Consider the following 14,707-nt stretch of genomic DNA (forward strand, 5'->3'; position numbering starts at 1 on the left):
CCCAGGGCTGATTTCTAAGAGGCTTGAGATCAGACATGCCGCCACCCTCCATCCTTCTTAACCTTATTCTAATATCAACCGTACCCCATACAGTACCCTCTCCTTTTCAGATGTTATTTTGTAATTCATTTCAATATCCGCATAGGACTCACTGGTGATGCTCACAGTCATGGGATTTATTAGAGAAGTTACCAGGTTACAATTTAGTTGAGAACATTTCAGAATACACTTGTTCAGGACAGTTTTTTCTCTGCCAAAGCTCTTTTAAGGCTGCCAATAAATGTGCAAAGGGCTTGCCACTCTACTATAAGCCTCGATTCAAATGACCTCAGCTTCAGCTCTGTGGGTCATCAAACCCAGATCCCTCAATTAAGTTCTCAGAGGCACCCCAATCCACAAGCCAGCCCCCTGCTCAAAACCACTCAACGTCATTTGCTCTATGGGCTAGGATGTCCACTGCTTTGTCTCATGCTCTGACTCGCGGTTCTGCTGCTGCTCCTCCACCACTCCTCCGGTGTTAAAGCTTTGGGGAACACTGATTTAGATCAATGTTGTTTCGAAACTACCTCTTGTTTTTGTAACAGAGAGATTTAAGAGAAGTTAGTTCACCACCTTACTGATGGGTATAGAATGTATGGGGCCCACAATAGTAGCCTACCTAGAACCCCAAAAAATGTTCTTTCAGTTGCTGAAGTAACCACTCACGTGGGAAATTGCTTTTTAAGATGGATAACCAATACAAAAGCAACAAGTTGACAGACCAAGCTGTCTCAATCAAACGGAAGTAATTCTTCTTCCTTCCCTCATCCCAGTGATGCACACACAGTCTTACATGCTTTCCAAGAGGAACCATTCGAGTTAGCTCCAACAGTCAGACAATAGGGAATGTTCCAAGTGAACTCTCCTGCTCTAAAGCATTGGGAAAGTCACTGCCACTGGGAGAGAAATAAGTGCCTTTGAAATGTCTCTGATTATCTCATAACCCCTTCAATTCTGATTGCTAGAGAAGTTGATTAAATATATGGAAATCACAACCATGGTTAACTATGCTAGATATGAGAATAAAGATAAGCTTAAATATGCCTTAGAGAAGGACTGTCTTAGAATAATTTTATTTGCTTTAGGGAACTAGATAGATAGAATATGTGAATTGATAATTGGGAACTACAAACAGAAGCATGCCTAGTTCAAGTGGACCATAGTTTCAAGTTTAATGTTTTAATAAATAATTTTACTGGGAGCTCTTATAGAACAATCCATACATCAATTGCAAGTTTAATCTTAAACTCCTCTACATGAAATAAACAGCAAGCACTCAAGGACCAGTTATTGATTACTTACTATCTGACAAATGCTATATCCAGCAACTTGCATGCATTATTAAATAACATCTTCCCCAAGTCCTATGAGGGAGCTGAAGTTTACAGAAGTATCACCCATAATCACAGTTATGCACTGCCATCTAGTCAATTAGGACTTACAGAGACACCAGAGGACAGAAGAGAGCTGCAGCACAAGGTCTCCAGGGCTATAAGTTTGTGTGGAAACAGACTGCCTCATCTTTCTTCTGGGGAGCAGCTGGTGGGATGAAAGCATCCACTTTTCAGTTATCCGGTCAATATTTAACCCACTGCACCATGAGGAGGGCACCTTAATCACGAAATTAGGAAGTGGCAGATTGCTACCCCCTTCCCTTTTTTTGTTCACGTGAAACCTAAGTTCCTAGCTGCTATGCATTACTAAACAAATAAAATCCTCTTTGACCTACACAGACAGGTTTAGAAAAACAATGGTTATGATATTACAATAACATACATTGAAAAATGAATTTACCAAAGAAATAAAATGTTATAAGCCTGTTTAGTATTATCTCACAACAAACTGTATCTGCAAGGCTTCAGGACATATGGTTTATGTCTGGTTTTCCTTAATCTTTAATGATGGGCACATCCAATGCATTATGTAAGGCCATTTTTTTCTCAAGAGATATAGATACCTCTTAAGAATTTGATGAAAATGCATCAACTTTTCAAGCTACCGAGTTGCATTTTAGTGCACTGGGGCAGTAAATTAGTGTTCAATGTGCAAAAATGGTAGTGACCTAAAAAATAAATATTTTATATGAGCTACTGCATTCACTCTCTTGGGGAAAAAGAAGAAGAAAAGGATGAACTCTCTAAGGAGTCTTTAGCTTACTAAAATGGAGTAGGGAGAAGAAATCTCCTTTGGCCTGGAAACAGCTTCTCTTTCTTACTCACTAGCTAAGTACATGTGTTTAGCAATTTAATAGGCCCTTTGCTTAACTCTTATGGCTCCCAATGCTAAGGTTGATAGTTTGATCCCTATAGAGGCCATTTAAATTTAGAGAACAAAAAGCTCTATTCTCTGATCCAAGACCTTACCCCAAATCCCTGCCAGGTGTCTGCCCTGCGGTCAGAAAGAGAAACTGGCAGATGGGTGCAAACCTATGGCAGTACTGGGAAAGAGACAGGCAGAAACTGGGCACCTATTATGGAACTCCTTCTCTTCTGTGTGCGCACAATGTTTCCCTAAGGTTCACAGGAAGACGGTGATGCACTGTCGCTACTAGAAATCTGAGGCGCCAGCTGTATTTGCTGCAGTGCTAATCATAACCCAGTTTCTGATGCTAACTTCAGAGCTTTTGCCTCTAGCTTGATAATAAACCAAGAAGAAACACATCTCTGAGAGTTATTGATGCGCATATTGAGATACGGAAGAACATAACAGTAACTGGTAAAAAATTGAGCACATTTTTCATATCAATAAGATATTAAATGTTTTAAATAATTCCATGTAGAATACAACACTACAATAAAAGGATTTTAAATATGTGCTAAGAATGTATTAAGGAAAATATGTTTCTCAAATCAGAGATGGATTCTTTTATTTAGAATTACAATCTTAATGGTTTAAATTCAAGTCTCCTTAAATTAAACTTAATTACATATAATCTAATGTAGTAAATAAAATTATTTATACTTCAAATGTTAGCCTAATTAAGATAAGCCCACTTTAGCTTTTGAGAAAGTGACATTTCATTTTTTAAGTATGAAGTGTAAATTTCCTTATCTAATTGCAATTAAGACTTATATAAAGATTCATCAGATTTAAGTGTGGTTGAGATTATTGTTAACATAGGCTTCAATTTTCAAGCTTCACGTATATCTTTCATTATTTGTAGGCTTATTTTTTTTTTTTATGGAGTAGTCAAATGAATCAGCTCAGCCTTGCCTGTAACAAAATACTGTTTGGTGACTTGTGACAGACAGGGTTTCAACCTCTGACAGCAAGATTCATTGTGGAGCAAGAGCCAATCATAGGTCCTGAGGACACTTGTCTCATCAAAGTTGGAATATAAAAAGCCACTTGGAATACAGTATAAAACAGTCAGTGCAGTGGCAAGTGTGTCTCTCAGACTGCACATGCATTACCATTTTGCTTAGCATTACTGAAAAGCAAAAGTAAAAGAAGAAATAAGAGCAAGGAAAGAAGATTGCGTTGATTTAAAAGCCATGAAAAAACTGCAAATCTGCGTTTATATCTACCTGTTTCTGCTGATTGTTGCTGGTCCAGTGGATCTAAATGAGAACGGCGAGCAAAAGGAAAATGTGGAAAAAGAGGGGCCATGTAATGCATGTACTTGGAGACAAAACACTAAATCTTCAAGAATAGAAGCCATAAAAATTCAAATCCTCAGTAAACTCCGCCTGGAAACTGCTCCTAACATCAGCAAAGATGCTATAAGACAACTTTTACCCAAAGCTCCGCCACTCCGGGAACTGATTGATCAGTATGACATCCAGAGAGACGACAGCAGTGATGGCTCTTTGGAAGATGATGATTATCACGCTACGACGGAAACAATTATTACTATGCCCACAGAGTGTAAGTAATCCTATTTTGCAGATCGGCAACTCTGCTGACTGTTATTCTAGTGTTTATGAGAAACAGATCTATTTTCAGGCTCTTTAAACAAGCTGTTGGCTTGTACGTAAGCAGGAAGAAAGGTTTCTTTCTTTCCCTCTTTTCCTTCCTCACTGTTTCAGGAGAAATACAGTGAGACTGAAGCTGCTGCATTGTTTGTTTCTTCGTTGAGCTAGAGAGCTGCACGTTGATGTGCTTGCACAGCACAAACGTTATTTAATTTTAAATAACAGATGCAACACGCTTACGCTTTCACAGCGTAATGCCAACAAAACGCAGGAAAGGAGATACTGCTGTTAGAAATTCACATAAAACTCTCTAATTCCCTGAAACCAATGATTGAGAAAGGAAGGTGTTTGCTAATTGTTTAAAGCTATGTGGGCATTGCTAAGCACCTAGACTTATTCTTCTTATTCAAAACTATCTCTTACAGTGTTTTTGTATTTTTCACAAGAAAAAAATATTTTATTTTGAAAGATAGTACACTGAAGAGTATGGAAAACGTTTTTAGAAAATTAAAGCAATGATGAAGCAAGCAAATGATAGGCATCAGCTAATTTTCAAAAAATGCCTAAGAAATAAATATTTTACTCGAGTTAAGTTGTGCCTCATGAAGTCTTACTTCCACCTTGCTCGTGGTACTATTGTTGAGAGTACTTGGTCTGGAAATATCCTGGGAGGCACAATGTTTAATAAGTTTCTAAAATATTGTTGTATTGTTTATGCGAGGGATGATGGTTACCTGTGCTGTACATAGCTCTTTTGAAAGACGTGTTTCCAATCATTCCTTTTTCACACAGCTCAAGGGAAAGGAGGCAGGCACCCTCACAGGAAGGCATGACAAGGTTCTGTGCCATGTGCCTGTGAACATGCTTTGTACACTTTATGCCAAAGGCACCAAGCAATTTCAAAATACTGTTTTCCTTATTAAGCAAGCAGCCTGTAACGCAACAAATAATTTTCCTCTCAGTCTTGCTGGGCGATAGCCCTAGAGTAGATTTACCTCACTTATGAACACATTTGGAGAATCAAAAGGAAACGGCTAGTGCCTCAGCTTACAATGACAGCCGGCTCCTGAAGACAACACTGACTAACGGTTGAGATCCCTCGAGCAGACCAGCTACATTTATGTGACAGGACCTGCTTAGTTCTGTACTTCTAGAAGACGATGCCAGAGCCAAAACATAACAGATGTACTGTATTTTCTATTAGTTCCTGAGCCTCGGTAAGTTACCCAGAGTGTCTTGTCCCCAGGTAATTCAGGCCTGGGGGAAGGGTTCCTTCTTCCAGACTGATTGGTACAGCTGCTCAGTAAGTTTAACTACTCAGATTCCCAAAGAATTCTAAGTGGACGTTCCTCCACAGTGGCGCTCGTTCTCTCTAATCATCATCATTTTAAAGTTTCATTGACTGTTCATTGTTTCATAGAATTTTCTTTAGTCCACAGTTCTCTGGAAAGGGAGTGGGTTCCTTATATATGAAACTTAAAGTAACAACACATATCTAAAAAGTTTGAAAAGCTGGAGTAATGTTATTTGAATTTTTTTTCTGAGCTATAATGAATTTCTGCATAGTATTTCATTTAAAAAGACTATATATGCATATGTTATTTGGTGGGGAAAATGCTCACCAATTAATATTAAACAGTTTTGTTTACTTTTTATGGGAATAATTTCAGTAACTTAAAAATTTTTTTCTTATTCACTTTGTAGCTGAATTTCCAATGCAAGTCGAAGGAAAACCCAAATGTTGCTTCTTTAAATTTAGCTCTAAAATACAATACAATAAGGTTGTAAAGGCCCAACTGTGGATATATCTAAGACCCGTCAAGACGCCTATCACAGTGTTTGTGCAAATCCTGAGACTCATCAAACCCATGAAAGATGGTACAAGGTTTACTGGAATCCGATCTCTGAAACTTGACATGAACCCAGGCACTGGAATTTGGCAGAGCATTGATGTGAAGACAGTGTTGCAAAATTGGCTCAAACAACCTGAATCCAACTTAGGCATTGAAATCAAAGCTTTAGATGAGAATGGTCAAAATCTTGCTGTAACCTTCCCAGGACCAGGAGAAGATGGGCTGGTAAGTGATTAGCTAAAAAGAATAACCCAATATACCAGAAAATAAATTCTAATTCTTATGCCTATAACCACATAAAGGAATGCTATCCCTGTACCCATTAAACATAGATAACCAATTTTATACCCTATGAAACATTCCCTTGAAACTCTGTGTGAAGATAAAAGAAAGCAATTACACCACTGTGCTTAACTGATTAAGGTGTTCTTTTGAATTGGGAATGAAGTATAAAGTGCTTTTTATTGATAAGACACATGATTTAGCATAATGCAGAAGCAGCTTTAAAACTCTAATTAAAATGTCTTTATCAATTGCAATTTAGTTAATATGATAATATTTGACTTATAATTTATTAAATGTTAATTTAGGGCCCCTCATGATAAATTCATTCATTATAAGCAGACTGTTGATGCATCACCTGATATATATGTATTTTACACAGTGAATTAAACCAAAATCAAACTCACTGCCATCAAATTGATGCCAACTCATGGAGGCTCCACCGGAGAGAGTTGAACTGTCCCCATGGGTTTCTAAGGTTAAAAATCTTTTGAATCAGAATGCTTAATCTTTCTCCCTTAGAGTGGCTGGGTTCGAAACACTGTGTGGTTAGCAGCCCAACTCATTACCCATTACTCTACAAGGGCTCCTTTACACGGTGGATTACTGCTAATAAAAGTTAAATTTCCAGGCTCATTAACCTTTGCCACCTGTCTTATTTCTGAGCTGCATTAACATTCTTGAGTATGAGTTTATGGGCAGTTCCTGTGTTAGAAACATCTGACTTTTATACAACCTTATCAACCAAACCATGGAGACTACTATACTGAAATGATTCAAAAGAGCAAATGGCATTGTGATGTGAATCAGTTATTATGATGATGATTACTGTATTACTATGCTAAAGATGTTTCAGTGTACCTGGTGGCATTTTTTTTTTTTTTACTGTTTTTCAATTACAGAAACGGGCACCACCATATACTAAGACAAATATCTGATTAAGAGACACTAGCTATGAACTGTTCCTATATGTTACAATTTATGCACAAACTTGACTGACAAAGATATTTAAGAATGAAACTCATTCATAATCCATGAAATGCCTGTACTTAGAGAGTGTCAAATAATTTAATTTGGGCCAAACAGATGGTGATACCACATATTATAAAAATTAATATAAACCATTCTAAAACCTAGTATAAATTTAGGATTACTCATTCCTCTAGCTTGTCAACAGAAGATTATATTTGCAAACAGCAAGCATGCTATCATTTTAATCTTTACATGGTCTTGGTTAAGAAGAGTATATAATTAGTAAGTTAAAGCTACTTTTAATAACATTTTTTAAAAGATTACATAAATTTACATCATTAATTTAAAAATAATGTATAAAATGTTACTGACTCCCAAATAATGCTATCCTGTTTGACAATGTTAATAATAAGAACTACCAAGTCTATTTTAATTTTTGACATAGTTACACAACTACTATTATTTAAGAAAGAATTGTGAGCACAATAATGTTCACAGTTGATCTTTTGACAAAGCTTTTCATTATTATTAAACAGGTGGCTAATATGATTTATTCTTCAGATTTTTTCCACATGAAAGCAATAAAATTTCAAAATGCATAAACGTTGGAGCAGGAGAGCGCACATTACTGCTTAAATATCTCAAGAAGTATCTTTCAATGAAAAAGAGTCAAATATTACCATGTCTTCTTTTGTATCTCTCCTTCCCTTACGAGTTTTCTTTCCAACTCGCACAACACATTTAATATGAAACCTCATTTTCCCTGATACAATATATATAGCATTGAAAGACAGAGCTCTTTTGCTGGGCTTAACATTAAGCTTTCCCTGAGTAAAACCTAAGGAAGGGTGAATGCATGAATATACCTGCCCCCTCAAATCAACAGGCATAGCTCACCAACTTCGACAAGTTGAATCCAGAGGAAACTACTCTTTACCTCCTTGCTCTTTCCCTTACTATACACGTTTTCAGAACACCTATTATGTACTAGGCAATCTGGTACATATGCAAAATGAGGGAAAAAAATGAAAAGATACTACATCAGGGGAATTTGTATTGGTGCTATATTCTTCTGAGTCATAAGGAGAGAATGCCAACAAACCAACACACTGCCACCCCAAGTGGATTCCAACTAACAGAGGTTCTCAGGCTGTAAATCTTTATGGGAGCAGACAGCCTCATCTTTTTCGTGCAAGAGGCAAATGAAGGCTATCATAAATTATAATTTTTAATGCTATGTTTTAAAAAAATTAATATGGTTTAAGCAAAATTCTTTCTATATTGATAATGACTTCATTGCAGGGCCCAATAGACTTATTAACTATTGTTTCATTTTTATACAGAATCCCTTTTTAGAAGTCAAGGTAACAGACACGCCAAAAAGATCCCGAAGAGATTTTGGTCTTGACTGCGATGAGCACTCAACAGAATCACGATGCTGTCGTTACCCTCTAACTGTGGATTTTGAAGCTTTTGGATGGGATTGGATTATTGCACCCAAAAGATACAAGGCCAATTACTGTTCTGGAGAGTGTGAATTTGTATTTTTACAAAAATATCCTCACACTCATCTGGTACACCAAGCAAACCCCAGAGGTTCAGCAGGCCCTTGCTGTACTCCTACCAAGATGTCTCCAATTAATATGCTATATTTTAATGGCAAAGAACAAATAATATATGGGAAAATTCCAGCCATGGTAGTAGATCGATGTGGGTGCTCATGAGATTTACATTAGGTTCATAACTTCCTAAAACATGGAAGATCCCCACCCCTTCAACAATTTTTAAACTGTGAAATTATGTACCACAGGCTTTGGGCCTACAGTGTGCTACAGTTACTTTAGCACAAGCCACAGTGCATGAACTGAGAGAGGACAGAGGCAATGGTTGGCAGTTAACCATCAAAACTAACTCACACAATAAAGGTCATATGGTTTCCAGAGTTCCTGAACTCCAAGGAAACCAAATAAAAGTATGTTCATATGCAATGCAACATATGCAAGTAAATGAAACTAATTCTCCCTGTGTTCTGGTGAATTAAAGGAATATGCTTTATAGTTGATTTCTTTACATCTCCATTTAATATGTACAGAAAACATCTCTATGTAGTATTGGTAAAATGCAGGACTGTTATGTACCATCGTTTGAATCATCCTTAAGCACTTGAATTTTTATGTATGATAGCATACTTGGTGAGATGAAATTCCGCAGAAATGGGGATGGTGCACCATGTGCGAGCTTCCATTCCTAGCACGTTAACAACCCATGCCAATGGTGCTAATACAGTAAGGCGAATGGCTGACGTGATCAAGTCTGTCAAGTAAGGCACATTCAGTAAAAGAGGCAGTTTCTCCTTCCTTCAGGAGCACTTCTTCCATCTCTAAATGGGGAATGGATTCTCTCTCATGAAAGAGGAATCATTTCTTCTAGTGGTAAGCTTTCAACTTTGTGTAGCATCATTGGAGAAACTAAGTTATGTTAAAAGGCTGCCAAAATTTTTCATTTTTTATTAAAATTACAGCCTGCCTTTGCAACACTGCAGTTTTCATGGCAAAATATTAAAAATGACTGATTCTATCAATATGGTATGAAAAGACTTTGAAACAATTGCATTTATATAATATGTATACAATACTGTGTTGTAAATAAGTGTCTCCTTTTTTATTTGCTTTGGTATATTTTTACATGAAGGACATTTCAAATCAAATATTAAAGTACAAAGACATACCGTGTTATCACAGAAAGCAACAGCTTTTATTGCAGAGGAAATTAGCAGATTAAATAGTGGTCTTTAAACTCCATATGTTAATGGTTAGAAGGTTATATTACAATCATTTTATAAATATTTTTTACCTAGCTAACATTCACTTATGGATTTATGATGGCTGTATAATGTGAAATTCCAATGATTTACTGTCATTGTATTCAAATCTCAACGTTCCATAATTTTAATACTTTTAAATTTTACTAAGCATACCAATATGATTTAACTCCATTATCTTAAATGAAGTATAATAAACTGATATTACAACAAGAATTGTTATTTTTATTTTATAATTCAACAAGGAATTTATTTCTGCATATATTTACTTTTATTTTGCAAGTTAGGGTTTGTGAATCAAATTCAATGTACTTATGACTAATTGAAATTATTTCTTATATCAAATGTGTATAAACTCAAAACTCAATAATATTAAAGTGTTTTTACAATTTTTGAAAGTTAACAGTTTTACGTTATAATGGTTAATTCTGGATATCTAGTTTTCACTCTATCATTCATGTCTCATGGCTTAGCACAAAATTTTGATTTTGGATTTGTAGGTTTGCTACTCGAGTTCTCATGTGTGAATTTCCTCTTCAAGTTGGTCCTGGTTAGGTTTCTTTATACATACAAAAGCAAGGAATAGTCAGTTATATCTGTTTCACTTTTCTTTATATTGACCTAAAAACTATTTATATGTTTTCATAGGTTCAAATTCAAAATGCATTGCAAATGGCGAGGATGTATGGTCCTAGAGTTACAAGGTCTCCCAAAGCCCCAGAGACACAGGGAAGCAACATCATTTCCTAACACCATGATATTAATGCCATTTATCTCAACTTTGGAAGTATCAATTTTCAACTTGGATTCTGAAACAACACAAAGGGATCAGTAATCCTTAAGTGCAACACTGCCCATCAATAATTGTGAAGCGATTTCTCCTCTCCACTTCCTATCAGTTTAGGAACTTAACGATAAGCAGTGGTAAAGTTTGGTAGGGTCAGGAAAGGAAGACTCTCTCAACAAGATGAATTGACACAATGGCTGCAACAATGGGCTCAAACATGAGGCGGCTGCAAGACCGGGCAGTGTTCCCTTATGTTATACACAGGGTACTATGAATCCAAACCTGCTCGCTGACACCCAGCCACACAATTTTAATGACGTAACTAAGATTCCATTTAGCACCATGATTCCTACATAAGTGTAATGTGTAACCATTGTTAACAGTGTAATAATTTCTATCCACATAAATAAAATAGAGTACTTAACATTTTTTTGAAGTGAAATTTTTAACCCTGGTAGGCTTGCCCCTGAGGAAGACAGGGCAACTGTGGTGATGGTGGTGAGAGTGTAGAGTCACTTTCAGTGCCCACACTACAGCTTCTTGCTCTCTAACCAAAAACAAAACAAAAGGAGCACTCCACTGCCACTGAGTCAATTACTACAGGCCAGACTGCCCTGGGGGGTTTCTGAGACTAAATCTTTAAGGTAGCAGATAGCTTCATCTTTCTCCTGGAAAAAAGAATAGGTCAGCAGCTCCGTTTGTAACCTACTATATGACGAGGGCCTTCCTTCTTGTTCTCCTAGGTTCATGAATATGCATGACCAGATGTCTAGGCCAGCAGACCTATTAACATACATAAACTCTGGAGTACTAAAAACTAGGGGTTCATTCTTGGTCTGCAGACCCAGTCTTGTGATAAGACTTCCTAATCTTTATACTCACATTGACATGTCTGGAACACAGGCTCAACCTCATCATGTGGTAATGCATGAACTGCATATGTGCGACAATGAAAAGCTGTCTCGGGATCAATCTTTGTTGGGGCAGGACCTAGGCAGTTCTTCTATTCTGCTAGGTCCTAGAAATGGCAAAGATATGCTGCCAGTGTGTCCAAGGGCACATCACTTTCATTTTCAGCACCTCAAGAACATTCACTTGTGATACATAATACTAATCCCTGGGATTTCCAGAAAACATCATGTAAAGTTCAACACAGTGTGTCAGTTTTAATCTTCTGTAATGCTTTGCAATACTCCCCATACTTCCCACAGTCTATTAGAAAGAAAAGAAAAACAAACAAAACCCTTCCAAACAGTATACTTCATTCTTGTACTCAAGGCTTTTTTGTACATTTATACAGAACTTTATTTTCTTTGACTATCAAAAGCAATGAAATGAAAACAAATAGATTTTACTTTTGTTCTTTAAATCATGATGCAAAAATTTAAGGACTCAATGTTCCCTTTGTAATCTACTGGAAACTAGGAATACTCACACCAGAAAAATAACATTATTTTGCAATATAATTTTATAATAACACCAAATATAACTTCTGAAATGAAAGAATTTCTTCAAGTTTCTCTGTAGAGCCTAATTTACAAGTCCTTGCTGAGGATACTGCTTCAACCTTATAAAGGTAGTAAGTACTATTTCTGAAGTAATTAGATATAGTTATAAAAACCTTCTTTCAATGAATTAATTTTAGTCACGAAGCAATTAGAGTTTTGGAAATGGAAAACAAATAGCAAGCCAGCCTAAACTAAAACTCAAGCTCATTGCCATAGAGTGGATTCCCATTTACAGTGACCCTGGAGGGCTGGGCAGAACCGTCTCTGTGAGTTTCTGAGATGGTAACTCTTTATGGGAGTAGAAAACCCTTCATCTTTCTCCTGCCTTTTGAAAGCTAGTGGTCTGGAACAGCTGACCTTGATCTTAGCAGTCCAACTTGTACCCCGGAAACCACCAAGAATCCTCCAAACGAGCCTAGGTCCCTTAAAATAGCTCTATTTACTAAAATATTGTTTCTATAAGATGATAAAATCTTCAATTGGCAAGTCGATAGTAGATTAAATACCCTGAGTTAAACACTTCAAATTAAAAACACACATACTTTTTCGTGTCAAAAATTAAGAAGTTACCAGAGTTTATCTGAGTGTTAAGAGTTTGGAGAGTAAAAGATACTAATATTTCTTGAGCATCAGATTTATGTCAAACATTTTCTGAAACTGTGTGAAAGATATCAGTGTCCTCAATTTACAACAGAGCACCTTAAGGAAGTGAGACAGAAGGAAGTATCGCAATGAGCAAGGAGCCCTGGTGGTGTAGAGGTTATGTGTTGGGCTACAACCTGCAAGGTCAGCAGTCTGAAATCATCAGCTTCTTTGTGAGGAAAAAGACTGGCTCTTCTACCTCTGAAAACAGTTATAGTCTCAGAAACACAGGAGCAGTTCTTCCCTATCCTATAAACTCATTATGAGTCAGCATTGATGGAGGCTAGTGAGTTTGGTTGAGTATTGCAATGATCAGGACTGGGGTTGCTTTTTCTAAAAATCATTTTATTGGGGGTCTCATACAACCCTTATCATAATCCATACATTCATCCATTATGTCAAGTACATTTATACATTTGTTGCCATCATCATTTTCAAAACATTTTCTTTCTACTTGAGCCCTAGTTATCAGCTCATTTTTTCCTTCCCTCCCTTTCCCACCCCACTCCTTCATGAACCCTTGATAATTTACAAATTATTATTTTTTCATGTCTTACACTGACCTATGTCTCCCTCCACCCACTTTTTTGTTGTCCGTCCCCCAGGGAGGGGGTTATATGTAGATCATTGTGGTCGGTTCTCCTATTTCCCCCCCCCCATTTCGCTTCCCCTCCTGCTATCGCTACTCTCAATATTGGTCCTGAGGGGTTTATCTCTCCTGGATTCCCTGAATTTACAGCTCTTATCTGTATGCATGTACATGCTATGATCTAGCCAGATTTGTAAGGTAGAATTGGGGTCATGATAATGGGGGGAAGAAACCTTAAAGCACCAGAGGAAAACTGTATGTTTCATTGGTGCTATACTGCACCCTGACTGGCTCATCTCTTCTTTGTGACCCTTGTGTAAGGGGATGGGTCAGGACCGATTTTGAACTATAATTTCTATCGCATCTATTAAGACTCACAACACAATATATCACACAGGGTAGAACTGCTCCTTAGAGTTTCCACGACTGTGAAACATTACGGGAGCCACTAACCTAACAGTCGCTGCAGTAGTCAACCTGGACTCACAGAGACCATGTAGGGCAGAGTAGAACTACCCTTTGGGTTTCAAGGCTATGCTTGTGAGTAGATGGCCTTCTCTTTCACCTAATGAGTGGCTCGTGTTTTTAAACCACTGACCTACAGTTATAAGCACAATGTGTAATACACTACACTACCAGGTCTCCTTATGGCAGTACTTGGCCTCATCTTTCTGACCAGCCCCCCAGGGTGAGGGGGTGATGGTGGGTTTAAACTTACAACCTTGTGATTAGCAGCTCAACATTGAATCCATTCCAACGTCAGGGATTCTCCATTTGAACTAAAAGCAGTTTACTATAGTGCTTCATTATTGCCATAGTTTTTAAAAAGCTTTAATGCTAAACTATGTCTCTATATATTTATAATGTGTAATATTACAATTATCTGAATTTAGCATTGGGTTTTGCAAAATGTTATGTGGCTACATTTTCAATGAAGAAGGGTTGGGTTAGTACAAATAAGAAGGTAACTGAAGAGCACAGTAAGTGAATAGCAAATTAGAAGCATGCACACAGATATGGGATTGTGTCAGCATCACAGGATTTAAGAAGTAGAAAGGGTCTTAGAAAACATTATTTACATATGAAAGGATAGAGAGCAAAAAGTGGCTTGCCCAAAGCTAACTGGTGCAAAAATTGCAACTAGAACGCTAAAATGTGAGTGTAGAGTAGATGGTTGGTCAGAATGAATGGAAGGCTTCTAAAAAGTAGGAGAGCTAAAAGCAACATAGGAGAGTTGAAGCTAAATTTCGAGTCATGATTTCTTAGCAGTAATCAATACTAGAAACAAAATACACGTCCA

The 14,707-nt window shown here is 37.1% G+C and overlaps 1 protein-coding gene across 1 annotated transcript; it reads left to right on the forward strand.

Moving 5' to 3' along the window:
• Positions 1-3,533: 3,533 nt before the first annotated feature.
• MSTN (myostatin) lies at positions 3,534-8,784 on the forward strand. The gene is made up of 3 exons (XM_075529615.1): positions 3,534-3,906; positions 5,658-6,031; positions 8,404-8,784. Exons 1-3 carry the CDS (start codon positions 3,534-3,536, stop codon positions 8,782-8,784), a joined length of 1,128 nt encoding a protein of 375 aa, XP_075385730.1.
• The last annotated feature ends 5,923 nt before the right edge of the window (positions 8,785-14,707 follow it).

Source organism: Tenrec ecaudatus, chromosome 13 (assembly GCF_050624435.1).
Source record: "Tenrec ecaudatus isolate mTenEca1 chromosome 13, mTenEca1.hap1, whole genome shotgun sequence".
Lineage (NCBI taxonomy): Eukaryota > Metazoa > Chordata > Mammalia > Afrosoricida > Tenrecidae > Tenrec > Tenrec ecaudatus.